At 33.6% G+C, this 24,998-nt stretch overlaps 1 protein-coding gene across 4 annotated transcripts in view; it reads left to right on the top strand.

Annotated features, from left to right (window-relative positions):
• Positions 1–24,998, top strand: part of LRP1B (LDL receptor related protein 1B) — a 1,954,889-nt gene that overhangs the window by 1,878,674 nt on the left and 51,217 nt on the right. For all 4 annotated transcript variants that reach the window (XR_012421093.1, XM_005573071.4, XM_015433154.3 and 1 more), the window contains one exon: positions 4,896–5,057. Coding sequence is in view for 3 of the 4 variants with exons in the window: in XM_005573071.4 (XP_005573128.4) it covers positions 4,896–5,057 (162 nt within the window). In the remaining variant the exon portion in view is untranslated. The remainder of the gene's footprint in view (positions 1–4,895; positions 5,058–24,998) is intronic.

The following is a 24,998-nucleotide window of genomic DNA, read 5'->3' as shown; positions in this document are numbered from 1 at the left end:
TAAATAAATAGAACTAATCTCCATTTATTTTATGCATATATATTTGTATCATCCAAAGAAAAAGAATCAACAAGACATACATATATATATGTGTATGTGTGCATCCATATACATATATATATATGAAGGAGATTTATAATGGGAATTGGTACATTGCTTGTGGAGCCTGAGGAGTCCAATGGTATACTGCCTGCACACTCAAGGATCAGCAAAGGCAGTCGGGTGATTCAGTCCAAGTCTAAAAATCTGAGAACTAAGGGAGCCAATTGTGTAACTCTCAGTCTAAGGCCAATGACTTGAGCAACTAGGTGGGAAGGAGGAAGCAATTCTGGTGTAAGTCTTTGAGTCTGGATGCTCAAGAACCAGGAGTTCCGATGTCCTCAACCAGGAGAAGATGGATGTCCCAGCTCAAGAAAGAGAATTCACCTTTCCTCCACCTTTATTCTATTTGGGCCTTCAATGAAGTTGATGATGGCCACCCACACTGGTGAAGAAATATCTTTCTTACTTGGTCTGCTGATTCCAATGCCAATATCATCCAAAACCACCTCGACAGACACACTCAGAAGTAATATTTTACTAGCTACTTTGGCATCCCTTCGCCCAGGCTAATTGACACATAAAATGAACCCTCATAGTAATCATCTAGCAAACCCTTTGTTAACTAACAAACAGAGTGCAATTTCAATATGAATTAGACCTAACACTAAAAGCAGCTATAGTCTAGTGAAAGTATATATGCCATTGAGGACAAAGTTTCCTCGTTTAGGAAGAAGAATGAGCCCAGAATCAGAAAATTGGGACAGAGGCATTTAGATAGATAAATATTTAAGCCATAAAATTGGGTAATATCACCAGAAAGAAGTTTGGAAGAACACTTTTTGAGAGACAGAAAGAGAAAACATAAAGACTATTATACAAAAAGGCAGTCAGAAAAAAAAAAAAAAGATAAATCAATAAAGCTAGTGTTTCAGAAGTCACTGGAGAAAGATCTTCCAGGTACAGATATTAGTTAACATTGGGTAATTAAAGAGAAAATTTGAAGAGGATAATGGTGGAGAAGTAATTAATGGATTCAGTAAGGAAGTGATTAGAGGTGAGTTTTGAAAGTATGTGTGTGTATAAATATGTATAAATATATGTATGTATATATACACATACATATACATACATGTACACTATTGCATATATATTCATATATTAGTGTATACTAATACATTTTGTTTTCTGTACTTTATATAAAGTACAGAATATATAAACTACAGAAAATATATATACATATGTTTATATATATAGGCAACACTACACATTGTTCTTAAACTTTCTCACCACCAAATAATTAAAATCAGTCTATATGAGCAATACATTCATATTGAGGGTCCTGGCCTCTTTTCTGAGAGCACAAAGAAAGTAATATATTAAGATACTTTTTTATATTAAAAAAAAACACTGTACCTTCAGTGAAGGATTGGAATGTGATTTTTATAATTGAATATTTTACTTTGTCACATATTCATCAAATTGGGAGCAGAGAATATAATTGTCTTTTGAAGAAGCTCAAGGATGTACCAAAATTAAAATTTGTACAGATAGATGGACTTGGCAGATATTAGATTTGCTTTTTGGTTTGTTTGCTGTTGTAGTATGTGTGTTCTTTCCTTTGGAAAGATATAATTGAGCATGTTTATAAGCTAAAGGGAGATGAAAGACTCATTCTTCAAAGTCTAAAGATGTTAGCGCCTGAGAGTAAAGTTGATGGAGAATTTCAGCTCTAGCCCATCACTACCATAAAAGTAAATTCAAATTTAACTTTATCTCAGATAAATAATAGAAATAAAATATAAAATTTAATAAAAGTTTCAGAATGATTCACTTAAATGGTTAAGTACTTTGATAGACATAACCACAGAATAAGTCCTACCTAAAAAAGGTGAGTCTCACTTAATAGAAATAATAATAATACCAATCATAATAATCAGATCTAAAATATAACTGTGTGCTTTCTATGTGACTGGTACAGTTAGAAATGCTTCGCATGTGTTACCTAATTTATTCTACATGATTCTCCCCAACAGCTGCAGGAGGTAGGTAGTATTATTATGTTGATTTTATAGACAGGGATACAAACATTTATTTCCCCATGGTCCCACGATTAGTACTTGACACCCGTAGGCTATGAATCTAGGCAATCTGAAAACCTTACTCTTAGTGTCCGAGCTAAGGAAATTGTCAAAACTGGACTGATTTTGAGCCCGGAAACATGAAGTATGGAGCCTCCCCTTCTTTCCACAGGTCAACTGATGCTCTTTCAGATTGCGCTACCCTTGTGGGCTGTCAACTCCCCAGCTCCCTGTATGTATCGCTGCTATAAATCTGTACCTTAATCGTTGTAACAGGACTGTTTCTTTTTCAAGTATCAAAATCAAATTCTGCTCCGTAAAAATCTTTATAAATGGATCCAATGCAACTTGTTAGGGTGCACCTAGAGAGATTCTTGAAAACAGCAAATAGGGCCCATTATACAATTTTGCAACAGATGGTTCCTTTCCCATCAGCAAACAAAAGATCAGCTGTATCACCAAAGAGTTTCACTTAGATAATATTCCCCTGAATATGAAGATTTCTACTTGTCAAAAAGAAATCTGCTCTTCAAAGGAAGAGAAATAAGAACTTTTAAAAATAATTCAGCTGCACTCTGAATGATTTAAGGCATATGCTAGCTGTGGACAACCTGGTCACCCTGCTGTAGTTTCAAAACAGCTGTAAATAAGACAAAACCATGAAAGCTCATTGTCATTTCTCTGAGTGACTGGGATAGAAGAATTTTCAAGTACCTCAGCAGGTACCGTTTGTTTCTTTCACACTTGTCTCATTTTACTTCTTTTCCCAACCCTGATTTAAGCAAAAAAAAAAAGAGAAACACATGTAGGAAACAATGAATCCACAGTGATCACATCATATGTTTGTGTGACACCTTTTCGGATTGTTGTAATGTACTTTAATTGTTTTTGTACTTTGTACACTGTTTATTGCATTGTTTTGCTCATGGTAATTTTTATTTCTTTTTGCTTGTTCTGTATCTCTGTAAGGCATCTATGGACTGTAATTGAAGAATTACTTCTGTTGTTTTGGGCTCTTGATTTTTTCATTACTCTTGTTCCAACAATTATTAACCTCTTCATTTTCTACCATTATTTTTTCTGTTGTCCAGTAGCTTTGTTTTTCACCTACTAATATGCCAATGAAGATATTTTGTTTCTATATCAACAACTAGAAAAATACATTGCCATTTTAAGGAAAATATCTACTAAAAGTTAGTGAACATTTTCTGGCAACAAAATAAATATGAGGTTACTCAGCTTTTAACGTGTATAAAATTTACCTTGCTTCTCAGGTCATTAATAGGCATTTTTCTGCCACCAAACTAATAACATTCATAAATGCTAAGTTTTAAAGCAATATTACTCACCATAAAAAAAGTATATTACTTTGTTCATTTAGGGCATCAGTCTCTAGCATTTTTGAGCATGTAGAGTCCTTTCAAAGTAAAGTTGATAAGTTATGGAGCCTCAATTCACTCATTTTCTTAAAAATGTATATGAATTTTATTTGTAAGTATTGTATTCGCTGAGGAATGTTTCTCAGAAGATTTAGACTTCTCCAATGTAGAATCTATAGCAATAGAGAACAATCATATCATTTTCATACCTGAAGTCTTAGTAAGATTTACACTCATGCATTTCTCTAATAAGTTTAATTACACTTCTGTGTCTATAAAGATGACAGAGAAATGGCATGAATATTCTCTAGGTCTATTCTCTTATCTACAGATAAGAGAGATGGCTTGCATATTCTCTAATGCTAGTCAACTGAGTGATATTGTCTGAGTCTTAGTTAACTGAAATCTATGAAAGTCTCTCTCTCTTATACTCTTTCATGTTATTTCTTTACATTTTTGCAAACTTTGAAACTTATTATTTTATCATTTAAATGATATCCATTCATTTTGTTTTGTTTTCTTTTTCCTTCTCCTCTCCTACAGAGCTAGTTCCATATTTCATTTTCTACTCAGTCCTTGACAGCCTGAGCAGTTAGAGAAACTTATATACAAGAGTTAACTATGTTATGTTCAAAACACCATACAGGATTGTTCACCTTTCATCCGGATGTTAGTCCCCACTGAGTAAATAAAGGAAACTAGTCCAAGATGATCTGTCATGTTTGGTTTTACGTGCTGCTCAAGTTAAACTGCTAAGTCATCCTATTATTCACTAGACTGCAAGTACAGTCCATTCTCATGAATAACAATATCAAAATTAGACAAAATAAGATTTAGCACTTATGTACTAACCACAGCATGTGTATTTAAGTCAAATAAAAGTTAATGTTACTAAATCCAATTATTATAAATTACATGTCTACTTTAAACTTATTACAAGATTTATTTATAGCATGTGTAAGCTAATGTTTTATGTAGATTCAGTGGTGGTTGGTAGATGATGTTTAAACAATGTGAAATTATATTTTAGGTTCTAATGCAAATATAATCTGTATTACCACATATGAGGAGAACAAAAATAATTGGAAGGGTCAAATTGATATGAGAACAGAAGATAAAATAAGAAGTATTTTAAGCAAACAATACATGCATGAAAGTATAATTAATTATTCATGAAATGATTATTTTACTGAATTGAACCTTGGCTATCTTCTAACCTAGATTTCCTTGAACATATGAAAAACTGAGACCCAAAGAAGTCTTGTTACTGCCTGTAGAGTAAATCGTGGACCTTGACCAGAAACCTGGCTTCTCAACTTTTATCCCATGAAAATTCCTTGAAAATAAACTGTTTCAGTCAAATAATTTGTTTTTTATTACTTATTGTTTCCAACAGGGAGACCCACCTGCAGCTGTGCACTAGGTTTCACTGGGCCAAACTGTGGTAAGACAGTCTGTGAGGATTTTTGTCAAAATGCAGGAACCTGCATTGTGACTGCTGGAAACCAGCCTTACTGCCACTGCCAGCCGGAATACACAGGAGACAGATGTCAGTACTGTAAGTAAAAGCAGCACCCAGAAGCCAGCTGGGAAGCATGCTTTGATGTTTACATTAATCTTCTGATTTCCTGTATCCACTCCTTCCATTATCTTAATTTTAGCCATCCCCTATTTTTCAGGTTCAGTCTCTGTCACTCTAAGAATTATTTACCCATTCTTCACCCTTCTCTTACTGTAAAGATTTTATCTTTCTTCCTCCCTAAGCTTTGATTCCATGGTCCATTATTATAACCATTCCCTGTGTACACCCTCATCTCCCTTCCTCTCTCTTCCCCTCTTTTGCACTTCTTAGCAAACCATAACCATAGTTAAATCCAATTCTTCATCTCTCCTGAACTGACATCCCATAGATGAATGCAACTGAAGAAAAACACATAATTATATTGCTTGGTCTCATTTTAATTCTATCACTAATTTCAAATGGGCACTTACTAAGCCTTTCTATGCAGTTCCCTAATCCACTGACTCTCCCACTCCCCTAGATGTCTATGTCACACCTCCTCCTTCTCATGAAACCTCCAATGCTTTCTCCCCAACTTTACCCTCAGCCGAGAAACTTGCTTTATATTTCATTGATATGAATAGAAACCATCTAAAGAGAGCTGCCACAAACTCACATTAGCCCATCCCCCCAGCTTCTTTCTCCTATGCCCATGAATTTGTCTTTCTTCTTGTTACTAGGAACCCCAGGCTACATCTAATCCTATGCTATCCATCTCATGTCCAGACCCTTCTTGGCTACTCATGAACACATCTCCCACAACTGTCCCCTCTTTCTGCTGCTTTATGATTACTTTCCTGTCTGCCAAGTTCTTTCTGGAAAAACCTTCACTTGTGCCCCATGTCTTTCTTGTAATAATCTTATTTTTCTGCTCTCTCCCTCTCTCGCTTTTTTTTAACAGAAGACTTACTTGAAAATATAGTTGTTATCCACAATTATTCTATTTATATTTTTTCTTTGATCCCACCTCTGTCAAGTTTTTGTCTTTGCTGTTCTGCTGAAACACCTTTTATGAAAGTCAAGTTAATTGATTTTAGTTAATGTCCTCCATGTTGCCATATGTAATGATCAAATCTCAATTATTATTTTACATCTACTTTCAGCAGTTAATCATTTCATCCTTCTTAAAACATTGTCTACAAAGATTTTCATTCCTCTAGCCTGTGTTGTGTTATCTATATTATTTAAATCTTTCAGATATTTCACACATGCAAGCAAAATTGAGACCTACTGCCTCTGCAATTTCACCCAATTACATTGGTTTTTTAAAAATATCATCCAAATATTAATGACTGTACATTTACATATCCAGCTTAACCTATCTCCTGAATTCCAGGTTTTTATACCTAATTGTCTGTTTGACAGCTTGCTATCATTCTAATGTAAACTGATTTGTTTTTACCCCAAGATTGTTCAACAAGTTGAGTTTCCCTTATCTGAAATGCTTGAGACCAGAAGTATTTTGGATTTCAGATTTTTTTGAATTTTAGAATATGTCCATCTGTATGAGGTATCTTGGGGATGGAACAAAAGTCTAAATACAATATTCCTGTTTCATATGCACTTTATATACACTGCCTGAAGGTAATTTTATATATTTTTTTACTAATCTTCTGCCCTCATTACTGGAGGTCAGGTGTAAAATTTTCCACTGTGGCATCATGTTGGCACTCAGAAGTGTCAGATATTGGAATATTTTACATTTCAGACTTTCCAATTAGAGATGTTCAATCTGTACTATAGTCATTTCTAGCTCTTTAAAAGAAAATGTACTCACTGTCCAGACCAAAATAATTGAATTTTTTGATCCCCCCTTTTTTTTGATCTCCTGTTTTTACTCTCAATTTTACCTTTAAATATGCTCAGCATCTGAATACTTCTCACCACTCCATTCTACCAATATCTCTTGCCTGGATTGTTACTAATGGATCTCCATGCTCCCTTTCTTTGCCCCTTAGTATCCATTCTCAAAAGGTCAGTCATAGTTCATTTTATTCACAATAAAATTGCTTTCTATCATACTCACGTTTATTGAGATTTTTCTATACCCAAGGACACTTGTAATTAATTCCTTTTTTGCATTATTTTATTAATTTATTTAATCCTGCCAATAAACTAGATATTGTTTTTACTCTCACTACAGAAGAGGACACTAGAAAAAAATAAACAGACTTGTGAATATCACGTATTCAGCATTTGCTAGAGCCAAGATTCAAACCAGGCCATCTAGCTTTAGGGCTCAGGTCACAGGTCACACCTCCAAAAGTTACATTAAATATCATTGAACTTTCACAGAGAGTGGCCTAGGTCTTTGGTCATTTCAGGAACTACGTGGGACAGCACAGAGTCAAGCTATAATCATTGGCTTATTTGAGAATCAAGCGTAATACTTAATATCTTGCCTCTGATGGTACAGAGGGGCCACTTCTGCAGAAGCAAGAAAACATTTACTTTTAAGTAGCTGATTTATTTTCCAAATGTTTATTCTTTCCGTATTAGGCTAGCCTTTCCTTGACATATGTAGATGCCCCTCCCCTTGGCCAATGTTCCTTTTCACATTGCCTCACTTATTTCTTAAATGATGTGCACCACAGGCCAGAGTTTATATGAAAATACAATCTGGTGACATCCCTACATCCCTATAGTGTTTTATAACACTACCTTATCCTTTCTCACGCATTGCTCACATCTCTGCCACCCTCATTCCCCTCCTCTCAACACAGCAGAGTATCCCAACACAACTTCCACCCACGAACTCATGTGTGTTTGCTTTCTGTTCCACCATTGTCAGACCCCAAATGATTCCATGCCAATGAAGGACAACACTACTATCCCACTTAATGAAGATCCCTATTACTACCCATCCTAGGTCTGCAGGCTCTCTTTTATTCTAGTAAAACCACACCAATTGCCCTTCCCTATATAGCCAGCTTCCCTGACTCTGCCCAACTTAAACACCATTTTCTTTTTGAAATTGTTCGAATTCTCAGTTTGAATCAACTTCTCCCTCCTCTTCTGACTCTGATCATTTTTACCTGTTGATTATATACATTACCCTTACTTGTCTGGGATCTTTTTGAGACTACAACCAACAATGGCACTTGCCAAATGAACAAAGGAACAAAGAATCACACAAATAAATACATTAAAAAAATGATTTGAATAAATGTTAACAAAAGAACAATCAATTTAAAATCATTTTACATTAAATGTAAAATTACATTTAATCAGTGTTCCACGATCTTGTAGCTATATGTGGTTCAACTAGAGCTAATATTTTCTCCTCTGTCTTTTGGTTCCCAATTGGTAGAGCAGCATAGAACATGTCATTTCCCCCCCTTGTTTTTATATTTCTTTAGTTGAAACAACAGTATTCTTAATTCTTTTTAAACTAAGTTTAAAAATACCATGTGGCCATAGTTTGTAGAACAGTTTGGATCCTTCCAAAGAATAAATTCAGTTAGCTTATGTTTTAATTGACAACTTAATAGAATCACAGTCTGAGGTAGCCTGATGCTTTATAAAGAGCTGCATTATAATTTTATTATCACTATTAGTAGTCAGAGCACTTCCCACCTTTTACTGCAAAGTAATTATTAAAATTAACCAATTAATCCTTAGACAGAGGTTAAATAACTTGCTCAAGGTCCCGAAGTAGTAATATTATAGTCAGAATTGGACCCCAGGAGTTGTTGATCAAGATGTCAACAAACATTCTTGCAGTATGATGATGCTGTTTTTTTTGGCAGCATAATAAGTCTGTGGACAATGTCATTAAAATGACAAATTCAGCAGCTGACAAAAGCATAATAAATTTGGGATCTATTAGATGTAAGCCGACAAGGTTCAGCGGACCTGGTGTTCTGTCAAAATTGTATCTTGCATATACAAAACCTTCTGTCTATAAAAGAAGGAATGACAGAATGCTTCATTACAGTGCCTAATTAAAGGTCCATTAGTGGGAGGTAAAACATCAGTTCTTAGTTGTGCTGAGTAAAAACATTTCATAACTCTAATAGCAGTATAAAATCCTGAGGTCTGAAATGCAAATTAATTTTAACAGCAGCAGCCCAGGGAGGAGAGGCAAAGATAAATAATGGTAAAAGTAAAATTGAGTATTCTTCAAGTAAGTTGTTAAAGAACAAACATAGCTGCACTTCTTGCTATTCTAGAACAAGGATTACTAGTATAAATAAAAATAAACAAATGAGCATGACATTTTGGATTTAAATCTAGGTGTTAAATATGAGGTCAACCAATATCTGAAGTTATTTGTGATTAAATGATAATAACATTAGGTCAACGGGGCCAATTAAGACCGATTCAATCTGTGTCTAAGAACTAGGTAGTCAAATTAAGTTAAAACCTGCTTGTCCTCTCATTGATACTTTCAAAGCCCTCTAGTAACCTGCTTGGGGAACCGTTATAATTTCAATTAGAGCTAGACTTATCAGAAGTATATCTGTATGCCTTACTCTCCCTGGTTCCAATAAGTACAGACATTAAGCAATGTCTCTATCTTAATGAGTGTCTCTACTTACAGAGTTAGAAGTACCCGACAGTAATCCAAAGATATTATGTTTTGTAATCGATATTAGAACCACAGACTATCAAGTAACTTATAAAACAATTATGCACTATAGATATAAGCCTGTCATATTTGATGACACGATGGGATTATTTTTATCATTTGTCTTCTAGGGTAGCTTCATCCCATGAGTCAGTTCATCAGCGAATATGTTTTGATGTTTACAATGAGTCTGTCACTATGCTCGGCATTAAGAAAGGAAATGGTGACGTCAGAAACATTTTCTGTTCTCAATTATGTGTGTGTAATGTGTGATTCTGAAAAGGAAACAAGTCATTACAGGTCAATTTAATGAAACACAGAGGCTACTGGAACCCACAGAAAGACCAAAGAGTTTAGCCTTTAAGAAAATTTCTTGAAGGAATTGGTGTCTAAGCTGAGATCAGAAGAAATCAAGAAATTAAGTAGATGAGACGGGGAAGCAGCAAGGGGGAGCAGCATACACAAAGGAACAGCATATACAAAGGGGAAGCAGCAAGGGGGAACAGCATATGCAAAGGGGGAACAGCATGTGCAAAGGGAAAACCTTTGGAAATATATTTTTCCTGTTTCTATTAGATTTTTCTACAGGAGGGCTGGCAAGAGAAATCACACACAGTAAACATGTGTAATGTTTTAATCCCAGAGATGTTGCTATGACACATTACTTTATCTAATATGTGAATATGTATCCTTTCAACAAATGCTCACACAACCCTTTGAGATTAATATTATTCATCCAAATTTGCAAGTGCCAACGAAATGAGATTAAGCAGTTTTCCCTAATCTGCAATTTAGAAAGCACAGGAACCATGGTTTTTAGCTTTGTGGATCTGACCCTGAAAACTAGACGTCTCCTGGAATAATATGTTTTTCTGCCATTCAATATCCTGCCCACCATGCTGCTACTTTCAGAGACTCACTAAGAGAACACTCAAAGCTCAAATGGCATACTGGCTCAACCTGGTCTTGCAAGTCTCTACACCATAGAAAAGAGGCACTAATAGGAACTTTAATCTTGGGTGGTTAAGCTTAAGCCAGGCCCAGCTAAGAGACCAAAGCATTTTAAAAAGGATCAGGAAAAGAGAATAGAATCTTTTCAGTGAGCTTCCCGTTAATAGGAAAGTCAGTTATTCGAACTGAGCCTAAAGCTTTGAGAACGAATTGTAATTTGGAAAGTGAAAGTACCCATAAGAACCAACCCCTTCCTCAGTATTAGAATATTTAAGATTCTTTAGAACATTCACACCTAGACTAGCACAGCATTTTGAAGCCCCATCTACTGTCTCCCAACTCTTTTCCTCTTAATGAGAAAGTAAGCGTTGTCTTCGTTCAGGTTCTTATCATCCCTTGTCTGGATTAATGCCACACATTACTTTATGTACCTTTTCTTCTATCCTTGAAAACCTGTTTATTGCCTACAAAGTACATCTGCTATAATTGTTAATACCTCTTTTTCTTGACACATTAGGCCCTCAATGTCTGCTAAACCTCTTTAATTCCCCTACTTTGTCTTCTTAACTCCCCTTTTCCCTAGAATCTCAGCACTTCTCTTTGCCATTTTTCACTTTATATTCATATCGTTCATGAATATCTACCCCACTAGAATATAAAACAGGCTACAATGTTTTGCATACCTCATCAATCTTGCAAGTGAACTCAGTGCCTGGAATTTAGGAGTTTGGATGCATGTGAGCAAAGCAGAAAGATCCTGTTTACAGCCTGCTAGGCCCAGTTATTTTTCTGTGCTCTAGCAAGATCCGTTTCCAAAGGCAGGATCGGAGTTCTGGGCCATGTTTTCTTAACAACTCATGAAGATCCCTAATAGTCCATGAGAAACTGGGTGCTTACATTCCAGTTTCAAAGTTTTTTTTTTTTTTTAAAGGTGTAAAAATAAAATTAGATTTAAATCAATGTGAAGAGAATAGATACATTTATTTTCTAACGTGATCATGGTAGAGGATGTTGAGGTAAGGGTAAGATAATTAATTATTTTAGTTACTCTTTTACCTTATATTATTTCAAAACAATTGTCAGGGTTGTAAAAATTTGTTGAAGACCATTTTGACCCAATAGTAAAACTAGACTTTTCAGACAGATTTTTAATATTATGCCTTCATTTAAAAAAAGTAAAAATAACAAAAGGAAAATAATTTTAGGCATATGTGCTTATACATAAAAGGAAATTTATTAAAAACCAAGGTATGTTTTTCCAAGCAGATATTAAATCATATGAGTCAAAACTACAAATGTTGATTATTAAAATTAACTTATTCAACTGATATATATATTGAGCAACATTAAATATTCATTGCTCCAGGCATTGGGGATCTATAAGTGTAAAAGTTCTTTGAAGACACTTGACTTTTATAACTTTGATGAATAGAAAACCAACTGACATATCTTTTGAGAGTAAAAGTTATATAAAGCGGACTTCGAGTTGTATAGTCAAAAATGATAAAAGATCAGAAATGAACTTTATTTCATACTACTTAGAAGCATACCATTATTTTTCACATAATTGTTTGAAATTTCAGCAGCACGTTTATAAAATTAAACTATTGATAAACTTTTATCTCTACACCATGGAACTTGCACTTGAAATATTAGTAATTATATTTAATAATTTTGGTGAGCATTACTGAATAAAACATTTTAACAATGCTTAATTACTCTTGTTGGCATGATAGCAGGAACTTTTTTCCATGCCAACTTCACCTGATATTGAGGCAACTCTAATCTCACAATGCTTCACCTTTACTCATTCCAAGGCGGTTTAATCTTCTACTTTTATGCCATGTTAGCATTATAGACATGTTTTGACCCTTCTTTTTACAATGTAAAGAAGAGTCCATATACAAAGCAGTATAAAGACAATGAAAGGCATCTCAAAGTTATTTAGTTGTAGGTTGAAAAATGAAATGTCTCACAACTAACAGTAACCTTTTAATGGATTCATATGTACATACCTGTTGGGAAATCTCTTCTCCCTGAAAAAAAAAAAAATGCATGGCTTTTCATGAATAGAAATCATGACTGTGATTCTACTATACTTGGTGTTAAGTAAACTGCATGGATTCACAAATAATTACTTGAAAACAAAATTGAGTATTTAAAACAATGTAGCACATAAATTATGCAGAGACATACAGATTAAGCAAAAATATTTATTTGAGGCTTACCTCAAACCAAACAAATTGTTGCTAGTTAAATGCCTCTGCTAACATCCTTTTAAAAGTTCAAATGTAAATTTAAGAGTAAATTTTAAACATAGTTATTTATATCAAATTTGGAATGTCTATTAAACATGCTTTGATAAAAATGCTATGAGTCAGAAATCTTTAAATGCTTTAAAGAGAAGAAATAAAATTCCTTTCTTATAGATAGTATGAGAACCTTTGGGAAGCCACTTGGTTTATAATAGTACTAGATTAGTTCAAAGGTCAAGTGACCACATTTGGAATTTTTTTTTTTTTTTTTTGCTTGCAATATCCCTTGAAGATCCATGTCTAAATCCATGGTAATAATATAATCTTAATTTTAATTTGACAGAACAACTTATATTTTATTAGTTTTGAGAACTTGGAAGATTTATAATGATTATCTTAGAGCAACCTTTCCTTGAAAATCAGCTGACAGAAATGAATCAAATTATTGGCAGAAACAAATACATTCAGATGGGTGGGACCACATAATGAATGGCACCTGATTTAACTGATTGCTCGATTAACATCTCAGGACAAGAATTAAGGTCACTTCCATGGTACCTCTAGACCATGAAGACCTAGAATTAAGCTAAAATTTTTCAACTTCAGATTTCAGTGCTCCTTACATTGGAAAGTAATGTAGGATTCCGATTCTTTTAAGGTTTTGACCTTTTTGGTCAGATCCCTCACCTAGACCTAAGTAAATAAAATGTCTTAATACAATTTCAGTGGATTTTGGAACTTTGTTGGACATATACTCTGAGTTCACGCTCCTAGAATATGTCTAATGAGACTCTAGATCTGTTGAAGAAATGCTAGGTTTTAGAGGTGAAGATGCAGAATTAAAATACTATTTTTTAATCATGTAAAACTATCTGAAGTAAATATGTATGAACTAACAAAGAGTATTCTATAATTTTGGATGATCAAATTATTATTTTCATCATCACAGGTGACACTCAGTTACACTATTTGTAAAAAAAAAAAAAAAAAAAAGTTAATATTTCCTAAAATTGTAAGTCTTCTGTAAATTGTAAAATTAAATGCAAATATTTATTTTTATAATTTTCATTTTAATAGATATTTTGAGTGCTTATAATACATATATAAGGTCATATATATTTAGGTATCATATAATTTAGATAAGGAAAATAAACATATTAATTTTATAGCATTCATGGATATAGCATCAGATGCTTCACTTCATAATTTCTAAAACGATCCATGAATTTAGAATGGACATTAACACTGAGTCATTGAAAGTAAGTAGATTAGAACACTGATGAAAATAGTTTTATGATTGGGCTTACTTCCATGCACAGATTAGATTATGACCACAAACTGAAATCCACTGGAAACTAAAAAGCTTAGTCTAATTCTGTGGCATGCCACATTTCTGAGAATTTGGCAAGTCTCATTTTCATTCAGATGGCATGTCTAGAGTGGCCAATAGTTGGTTCGTTGATCCAGCACCTGAGTGTCTGTTTTATGTGGGCACTGGTTATCCAAGGGCTCTCTCATTGGCACTTGATGGCATCTGTATTTGCTTCCCAAGTGATTTTCCTTTCCAGCTTCCCTCTTTTATTCCTCCATCTGAACACAAACCCGTGCTGGTAAACTTCGGCTATTTTCAGAATAGGACAAACCAGCCTTGGATGATCCAATATTTATAAAAATTTATAACTTGCTTAGTGGTTTTAAAGCTAAACAATCAGCAGTATTGCTCTTGTTCTCTGCCTTCCATAGTGCCCTGCTTTCCAAGGGGAAGTGCTCATTTATTAATTCAACACATATTAGTAGAGCATCTACTGTGTGCCAGCCACTGAGGCTTGGGGTTTCATTATGAATAAAACAGAAAACTGCTCTTATTGTACTGCTTTGTTTATATATAAAGAATATGCAATTATATTATATGTCAGGTAGTCAGACTAGAGATGATGAAAAGTAAAGAAGTATAATTAAGAATCTAACTACTTCCTGAATAAAGAGAAAGGTCAGAGGTTTCAGAAGCAAAAACATGTTACTTACTATATAATATAGTTTCTCACTGCAGTATCTTTCTGTACACCATACACATGAAAGAGTAATAACTGAATCTCGTCTCCTTAAGGGCAGAACAATTTATGAGGATGATTTTTAAAAATAGTGTTTCTAAATAAAAGTATCTGGGATTAGTATTTTATTGATGAATTATAGTGATTGAATGCATACTCCTAATCTTGTTAAAGGTTAAATGCTATTAACAATACAATTAAAGTGATTTTCTGAAACTTTTGAATTATTATGAAAGTCTTAGTACAGAGGGAACCTGATTATTACATATCAATAAATTGTTTATTTATATACATCTGGCCTAAAGAAATGGCACATTTAACCAGGGGATCCTTGCTAGTTTGTATACATTATTCTGCCAAGTGACCTTTTCAAGGTGACTCTCAATATTTTAGTGATTTCTGATTAAATAATAATCACTTCTATAATCTATTTTTCTTCTTGATGTCACACCAGTGTAGAAATCTCTCTCTCTCTCTATATATATATATATACACACACACACACACCCCTATCTGTATCTATATATATCTTGCTATCACACCAATATAAAAATCTCTCTCTCTATATATATATGTGTGTGTGTGTGTGTGTGAGTGTGTGTAGATACATATACCTATCTATATCCATAGATATCCATATATATAGATAGGTATATATATCTACACACCCACATATCTAGAGAGCAATTATCCATATATATAGATATCCATATGTAGATATCTAAATCTATAGATATCCATATATAGATATCCATGTATAGATATCTGTATCTATAGATATCCATATATAGATATATATCCGCATATAGATATACAGACATAGATAGGTATATAGATATCCATATATATACACACACACAGAGAGATATATAGGTATATAGATATAAATATCTAGGTATATATAGAGATAGATACCTAGTTATACATAGGTATATGTAGATATCTAGATATATATAGGTATATAGATATATAGATATCGATAGGTATATAGATATCCATATATAGATATAGATAGATATTTATATAGAGAGATTTCTACACTGGGGTGGTAGCAAGATATATAGATATACATCTATATATATATATGGAGAGATAAATATACATCTATCTTTATCGTCCCTCTATTTGTCTATCATCTAACTTTTCACTCATATTTTTGGTTGCATAGTAACAGTGAAAAAAACTAGAAGCAAAGTACATTTATGTGTATCAGAAATCATTGCTTCAACATATAGATTTGAAGTGGGTAGCTTGAAAGAAGGAAGAAAGTAAGGATGGAAGGATATAAAAGAGATAGAAAAAAAGGAGGAAAGAATGAAAAAGGAAAAAGGAAGGGAAAGATAAAATTATGTACACAGGAACTGTATGGGTGTGTATAAGATGGTCTCGTATTCTCTCACTATGATGAGGTGAGATGTTGCCTGCCCTCCGGTTAGGCTACATACGTGATGACAATAACTTTCCTCATGATGCTCTTATCTGAGATGGAAATGTTTTTCATGATTATCTCCTATCCAGCTTTATTCACCATCCATTTCTTCATGAATTCCTTTTCAGTTTTCAAAAATTGAGTCATTACTTTGCACTCTGAAAACATTTTGTTTTGTTTTTTGTAAAAAATAAAGCCATGTATTTGCTAATGAAAATCTATTATTGATCTTAATTATTTTCAACTATGTTAGCCTTTAGGATTCTATCAGAGTTTAAGCACTCTGGAGACATGTACAGTATTAACATTGTAGATACTAACACAGTAGATGTTAATAAATTGTATTAGGTTGAAATTAATTGAACCTTAATACATACTCAGGGTCTTGATAGAGAAATTAGGGCCTAAATATGGCAAATGGCTTGTTTATGGCTGTGGAGGCATGGCCTATATTTGCATGCTTCATTTCCATTCTTTTTCAGGCCATCATATGCTTATTCACTTATTTGGGTTTCAGTTAGCCTCATCTGATAAGCCATATTTAGCTGTCATCTGCAACTCAGCTTGCTCACAAGTCTCAAATGACTTTATTACTTATAAATAGTTACTTGCTAAAATCTTTTATAGCTGGACTGCTTTAAAAATAAAGAACTACTCAACTCAAAACACTGTTTATAAACAAAAATTATGAATACCTCCTATTAGTTTGTCTGGTTAAAAAACATTGTTACGATAGCTCTATGAGTTGATTTTTGACTATTTTGAAAACTATTGATGCCATCATTGTTAATATGCATTTTACAATGGCAGTCTGTCAAAAATTGAAATGCTGGTACTTTAAAAATCCCACCCCATATGTCACTCACTCAAATCAAATTTTTGGATAATTTGGCTGAGTTTTACATTTTCCTTCTCCCTGGACACTTAGAGCTGTCACTGATCAAGATAGATTTTATTCTTTAATTTTCAAAATTCCTTTATATATAAATGTTTGAAATACACTACTATTTTCATTAGTAAAATAGAAAGTGGTATTTCCTTAGGCATGCTTTCCTGATGAAAATTTATCATTTCTAATCAGAGTTTTGCAGACATTTTTTCCTCAGTTAATATTTAATTGGTATACCTGGATTTAATGTTTGCCTACTTTATTAAACACAGCTCTGACTTTGGAAGGTATATTTAGCACTATGCAATACAGTTTAATTATTAAAAATCTTAGGCTATGTAAAACATTTGAGGAATGTAAAAAGGATAAATCCTGATACTACTTAAATCTTTTTAAATTCTATTTCCTGATTTAATTCTTTGAAGGCATAAATGTATACATAAATGACAAATTGTATACAATGTATACAAGTTACTCTATGTGTTTTGACTCCTAAGCCATGCTAGATGAACAACTGACACTCATCTGCTGCTATGTATCTCTAGGTAATGAAAGGCCACAATTGCTCTTATTAAGATATTTAAGAATTATAAAACTTTTCCAGAAAACCTTTCCAATGTCCTCATCCTAAATTAGATGTAAGTAAATGATAATGCTGTAGGTATGTCTTACTTTGTGGTTTCTCGGCTATTACTTTGGTTTACTTATTTGTTTGGAGTGACCCAGAGTTGATCATGTCTGATAATTAATACATCACCTTGATGGTTAAGTGTTTTCCTCAAGTGTGAGAATCCCATGCTTTGAACCAACTATCCATAGATAGAGAGAGAAACATCTAACTTGGATTGGAATGAGAGACTGCAAAGGATAACATCTGACATTTGAACCTTCAGCTGAGGTGTGAGAATGCCAGCTTGTGTCTCTGAGCTTTGAGATTATAGGCTGTGTTACTATCATGCAGACTTCTTGTGGGTCTTGCTGCCTTTGCCGCTACAGGATCCTTTAATATTCCAAGTGGTGGGTAGGTCCTAGGATATCCACAGAGATGCGATGCTTTCCATTTTAAATACACAGAAAGGAAAGAGAACAGCAAAGATATTCAAATTGCTTTGTAGATTTGTTTTCCTGAATGTATTTATGAATCACTAAATATGAAACATAAGAATTTATCCTCTACAGTTAGGCCTATTTGGGTTTGAAGTTCTATTCTACCACTTATTTGTGTGCAAGCCTTGGCAATTGCACCTCTATGTGCATCAGTTATATTTGTCTATAAAAAGAGGATAACACCATCTAATGCTTGTGACTATACCAAACTCATGTGCCTGGCATGTAGGAGACAATTAAAAATGTGTGTTTATCATCATCATAATTATCATTTACATCATTTTACTAAAAGAAGTCTCTAGTCCTAGAGAGAGGGCACCACTGGGAACTAGTGGGTGAGGAAGGAATCGTGGCATAATCTTAGGCATCATTTAATGTAACTGCTTCAGTTCAGAGATGCCTAAAGGGTATCTTAGAGAATTTAATCAGGTAACTCAGGTGAGGTCAGATTGTTAGGCTGAGGAAGAACTGGACTTAGGCTTCCAGTACCTCAAATTCTGTCAATTTTTTTTTCTTTTCCTTATTATCTCATCCCAGTATAAGTATTCATCAAAAGTTTATAAAATTATATCGTTGGTTGCTCTGGAAATTCTACATTTCATACAGATATTGAAGCAACCATAAACCAGTCTGCAGGGATAATATCAGCAGAATGCATAGGATCTACTGCCTCTGGGACACAATGAAATAGCAGTGAAGGTGGAATATAAATTGCACTGAAACTGGCTCCTCAGTTACAGAATGCCTGGGGATATGCACTGTGAAATTTACCTAGTCTTTGTGTTGATAATTCCGTCCTACTGTTAATTTGTTGTTGGTTTGTGTGTATGAGTGCAGCCTTAAATTATCAAATGCATACTTAAATGATGAATATAAAACCATTTCAGAAAATTTATTTTTAAAGGCCAGATTAAAATTCAGTGAAGTAGAACAATAAATGTATATTAATATGATGCAATTATATTAATGTCTAATTCTCATATAATTAGTTTCCCCTATATAACCTTTCTGTATTAGCCATTAAAGGCTCTCCAGTTTCTCATTATCCTTATATGGTATCTTCATACCCTGCTTAGCTGATATTAGTTTATTTTGATTTTCTTCTCTTTAAATTTCACACTTCACTAATTATTACAATGTGAATAGCCCAATTGCAAATATGAGTAAATAGCTAAATAGTTTTGGCAATTACTTTTCTATGGGAAAATATTAGGGAAATAAGTTAAATGCAGTTATAAATTGTATAGCTATATGGCTTTCCATAAATATTTGTAAACCTGTGTATTTGCCCATACATGTGCATATTTTTATGTAGAGTCTATTACTGTGAAAAGATTAAAGGAAAATGCATTTGCTTGTATTTCTGGTTGCATGAAAAGAAACATTAAAAGAGAAAGAAAAAGAGAGAGAGAGAGTGTGTGCAATAATGATCTCCCTTGAAAATTACTTTACTTCTGTTGCAGAAAATAGCCATTCATTTATTCTTCAGTTACTATCTACCTAATTACCATATGAATACTCTGTAATTACATATTCATCATTGTCCTTTAGATTACATGATTGTGTTTGGTGCTACTATGTAGTTCTTAGTGTAATTACCCCAACAGAGGTTATAACAATTTTTATATTGTGAATATAAAGGGTTGTGTAATTTATGGTTCACTCTACTTTCTTAGCACAGATTCATTACATTTCATTATTATTCCTTCTTACCATATCTAGACTATCTCATCTGTTATGCCATTCAGGTCAGTAAAATGCTCAAAACTTATGAAATGGCATGCTCGATAGGAAGGAAGACATTACTTTGGGTAGTAATAACTTTAGGCTTTAGCCATAGTAACCATTTAGATCAATGTTGGGTCCTTTTTTCTTCTTGCTTCAACCTTATGATCGACTTGTCAGTTATCTCAGAGCTAGTGTGCCATCATGCATTTCTGAGTTCTTTCCAGGGTTCCTAGTATACAATAAGGTGCATACATGTCCACAGCAAATAATCAATTATGAATTCCCCATTTCCATTTTATATTCATAGCCAAATTGCACATGTTGTTCATAAGATGATTAACTGTACCATTCATAAATTGACTACTTCTATTGACCAGTGTACCTAGACTCATCTATCTTGTCTTCAACCACTCTTTACTATCTTCAGTCCCTTCCTTATCCCAACCCCTACAACAACAACTAAAAATCTTTCATCATCTATATTTTTCTTCTAAACTGTCATTTGCCATCTATCACTGTTTCCAACTTTATTTTAGTGCTACTAATTATTAAGCTAAATTTAAAATTTGAACAACAAAATAAAATGGTTGTGCCTGAAAGTGGAGTGTGAGTTGAGTGGTTGTGTATCTGTGTTATAAAGTAGAAAGCCATCCCTTTGCTGCACACCACCTCCTTTATTTTTCGGGAAATTATTAAGTTTTTCATTTAGATTTGCCTACTTCTCCATATTCAGTAACATTTCACTTAGCAAAGGTGAAATATAAAAATTAAATCCGAAGGCTATAAAACTTCAACAACAATTGGTCCTCTTGGTCCTTTACTAATAAATGATTAGTAAAGTATCAATACATTTTACTTAAGAAAATATGTATCTATCTTTATAAAGGCTACTTTCAAAATTATTTTAAAGATTTGTGGTGCTTAAAGTAGTAACCTCAATGGGATCATGAATATTTTTAGTGCTGTGGGATGAAAAATAAAAAGGTGTTTATCTAATAACTATTAAGTTTCTGTTTTTTTTTTTTTTCTTCAGAGCTTATAGATCAGGAAAGTAACCTTTAGAACCAAAGTAAACAATTACATACTGAAGAAGCCTTCTCATATACTATTCTTCAGACTTTGCTAAATTAGTAAGCCAGTTTCCACTGGGCTGAGAAGTACTAATGAAGTATTCATTTTATTAGATAAATGGCTGAATTGATACTTGGAATTTAAATATGAGTGTGTAGTAATTATGTGAGAGTATATAGAGAGGTGACACTCATGAAAATATGGCACATATTTATACAAGTTTACACAGATGCTTGTAATTCTAAGTGCATTATAGATGTGAAGGGAATAAGAGAGAAATTAAACTAGCATTCTTATGATTTACTAATATTGCAGTTATTACTTTGAGTCAATTACAGAAAACTGGGACTTTGTTTGAATCACCCAATTTAGAAATAGACAACACCATCAGATGTTTCAAACTCTTTCCTGGACTTGCACATAGCATGCACCATGATAACATTTGAAATAACAGAGGATGCTTGAAGAGATTATTTTGCTTTACAATTTACAAGTATCCAATGATTGTGTCATAGCCGAAATATCAGATGCTAAAGTCTCTTATTAAGTAAGATCTGCTTTCTGCTGTGTTCAGGAGTCTTGGAGTGGGAAATGAGTAAATAGGAAAGCCCTTAAGATGAGAGAGAGAGAGAGAGAGAGAGAGAGATTGAGAGAGAGAGAGAGAGAGAGAGAGAGAGAGAGAGGGAGAGGGAGGAGAGGGTAGGAGGCAAGAGAAAGGGACAAAGGCATTTCATAAACGTCAAAGAATAGGCCCTAGAATCCTAACGGGTGCAGAAAACAGTCCAACCAAGCATCTAACTCAGCAGCTTCCACATGCTTCAAATATTAAGCCAAATAACTGGAGATAGAAGATTTTCACAGCAAGGCAATGGGAGGCAACTCTGCCAGGGCTGGAATGTAGTGAGCAACTCTTTGCCCCTGAATTTTAACTCAGCATGGAGTGTTAAGAATGTGAACCGGGTGAAATGAAATGTCTTCCCATTTGAATATCTGTAGAGAAAAGGTTCAGAGCATAAAATGATTTCTGCCATTTTTAGAGGGGAAAAAATGGTATGACTTAAAAACATGCAATTTAGAATTATTTATTAAAGTGTAAATTCTAATATTTGCTTTTTTCCCAATTTTATCATAAGCAAACATTTCTTTTACAGTCTTGGATTCTATTTTTATGCCATGAGGCCAATCAACTGCATTGAATAATGCATATCTGACATGCTATGAAAAAAAATATTGGATGCATTAAAGAGTGAAGGATTTTCTGTAAAGCATAAAAAGTGAACCATTAATATTTTTTAAAAGTTGTTCCTACAAAGAGAAAAACTATTTAGCCTAGTTAGCTAAATAAATGAGAATTTCTAAAACATTCTAAGGTAGCTCATGTACCTCTTATTTAAAAGAAAAAGCATTCTCTGTTGAAGTGTAATATACACAGAAAAGTTTAAAATCACAAGAAACAGTTCAATTAAATATTACAAGGTGTACACATCAGTTTAAATCAGCATTCAAGTCAAGAAAAACATTATCAGCACCGCAAAAATTCCCTCATGTTCCCTCATCACTGTCCTTTCTCGTCTCCCATAAGATAAATCCTTCATGACTCCTAAAACCATAGATTCAATTTAACTTTTGAACGTTACATAAATTTTTAAAAATGTAGTATATTTTTGTGTCTGTTTTTCTCAATATTATTGTTGTGAGATTCATCCATATTTTTGCTTATAGCTGTATTTTTTGTGTTTGTATACATGTATTTTATTGTATAAATGAACCATAGTTTATCCATTCTTGGGACAGACATTTAGACTTTTTTAATTTGGGCTGCTTTTTTAAATACTGCTGTGCATATTACATGTATATTTCTTGACATACATGTGCATGCTCTTCTTTTGGGTATATGTTAACAGCGGAAGTGCCAGGTCATAAGGTGTTCATATGCTGAAGTTTAGGAGATACTGCCAACCGTTTTCCAAATTGGTTGAACCAATATTCTCTCTCACGGGTAGTAGATGAGAGTTTCCACTATTATTATATTATCAATCTGGTGGGTGTGTAATGGTATTTCATTGAAGTGTTAATTTAATTTGCATCTCCTTGATTACTAGTGAGTTATGTACAGGCCCACATCTTTTCATTTTATTCTTTATTACTTATTTATTTATTTATTTTTGAGACAGAGTTTCACTCTTGTTGCCCAGGTTGGAGTGCAATGTCATGATCTTGGCTCACTGCAACCTCTGCCTTGTGGGTTCAAGTGAGTCTCCTGCCTCAGCCTCCTGAATAGCTGGGATTACAGGTGCCTGCCACCACGTCTAGCTAATTTTTTGTATTTTTAGTAGAGTTGGGGTTTCTCCATGTTGGTCAGGCTGGTCTCGAACTCCTGACCTCAGATGATCCACCCACCTCAGCCTCCCAAAGTCCTGGGATTACAGGTGTGAGCCACCGCACCCAGCCCATCTTTTTAATATAAATCTAAGATTTAATTTATGCAAAAAAACCTTATAATTAGCATACTGCAGATAAGTTTTTTAACTTTGACCTTTAGTACTTTACGTTAAATGCAAACTATTCTTTGCTGGAGTGTGGTCCTGGACATTCATCAACCTTCAAAATATTAACCCATTTTCTTCTAGTTATTTGGGTCTTTTCAGGGGTGTAGTTATAAAAACAAAGTGCTTCAAAACTTTACATGAGAAATTACATTTTAATTTTGGTTTTCAATGTTAGTTAATAAATAAGCTATTTTGGTCAAATCAAATCTATTTACAAGTATTAGACAATGTAGTCCCTTTGCCAACTAGTAAAATTCTCTCCAGATCATCATTTCTTACACTTTCTAGTTCCCATGGGAACTACCGGGGCCCCATTTCAGACCTATGAATTAAAATCTAGGAGTGGGTGGCAGGGAAAGGCACTGGAATTTTCATCTGCAAATAAGTTACCTATATGATTCTATAATTAATTATATCCACCATGGCAACCTTTGAATAATGGCATAATAAGAAAATGTTACAAAGAAACATCAGCAGACTTCTATTTCATCAGACAGCTAATCAGCCCCAGTGGATGAAATTTTAAAGCAGTTGGGGGCAATATTAAAAGAGTTTTTATGAATTAGAGGTATCTTGCAACCTGCCTAAAGAAGGTTGTTCTTCAGAGGTTTCTTCGTTGAATGGGAGGCTGTCCTGGATGATCATATAGACTGCTGTTGATACATTCTTCATAAAGAAAAACAGCATTTGTGTTGTGTACATATGCCCTCCAAGCCTAGAACACAACTACAGAAACCATAATGTATGGCTACTAACACTATGTTAAATTTCAGATCTCCAACTCTCTCACCTTTTGAAAGTGCTATATGTCTTAAATATATCCAAAACCCTCATTAACAGACTTAAACCCTGAATCTCAATGAAGGTACTTGGCATAATGCAACGGCAAGCATAGGAATGCTTGAAATAAATTTCCATAAATATGAAGCAAGTCTGTCAATAAATTTCTCTCTGATTAAATAAAGGGCTAGATAAACATAAACATGAGAATTATAAATTATGTTTTAATTTTTCTTACCCATTATAATTGTCATATAGCAGGATGAAGTTTATAAATTGTGATTTTTATCTCAGCTAATCTAATATTGCTTCACAATTAAATAGAAAGAAATTACATCTTCTAAACACAAAGTCTAGAATCAATTTAATCAATTATTTTGCATAGGATCATTTGTATTATTAATTTCAATATTTAAGTGTGATAAATGATAATATATCCATATATAAAAACATAGACATGTTTGCTTTTCAAAAGACAGAAGCAGAATGTCTAATTCTATTGTTAGAGTGGTTGTTATATTATTAACTGGTCTTTGTTTCATTATGCATGTTCAAGGG

This window comes from Macaca fascicularis, chromosome 12 (genome assembly GCF_037993035.2).
Source record: "Macaca fascicularis isolate 582-1 chromosome 12, T2T-MFA8v1.1".
Classification (NCBI taxonomy): Eukaryota; Metazoa; Chordata; class Mammalia; order Primates; family Cercopithecidae; genus Macaca; species Macaca fascicularis.
This window is presented reverse-complemented; position numbering and strand designations above follow the sequence as displayed.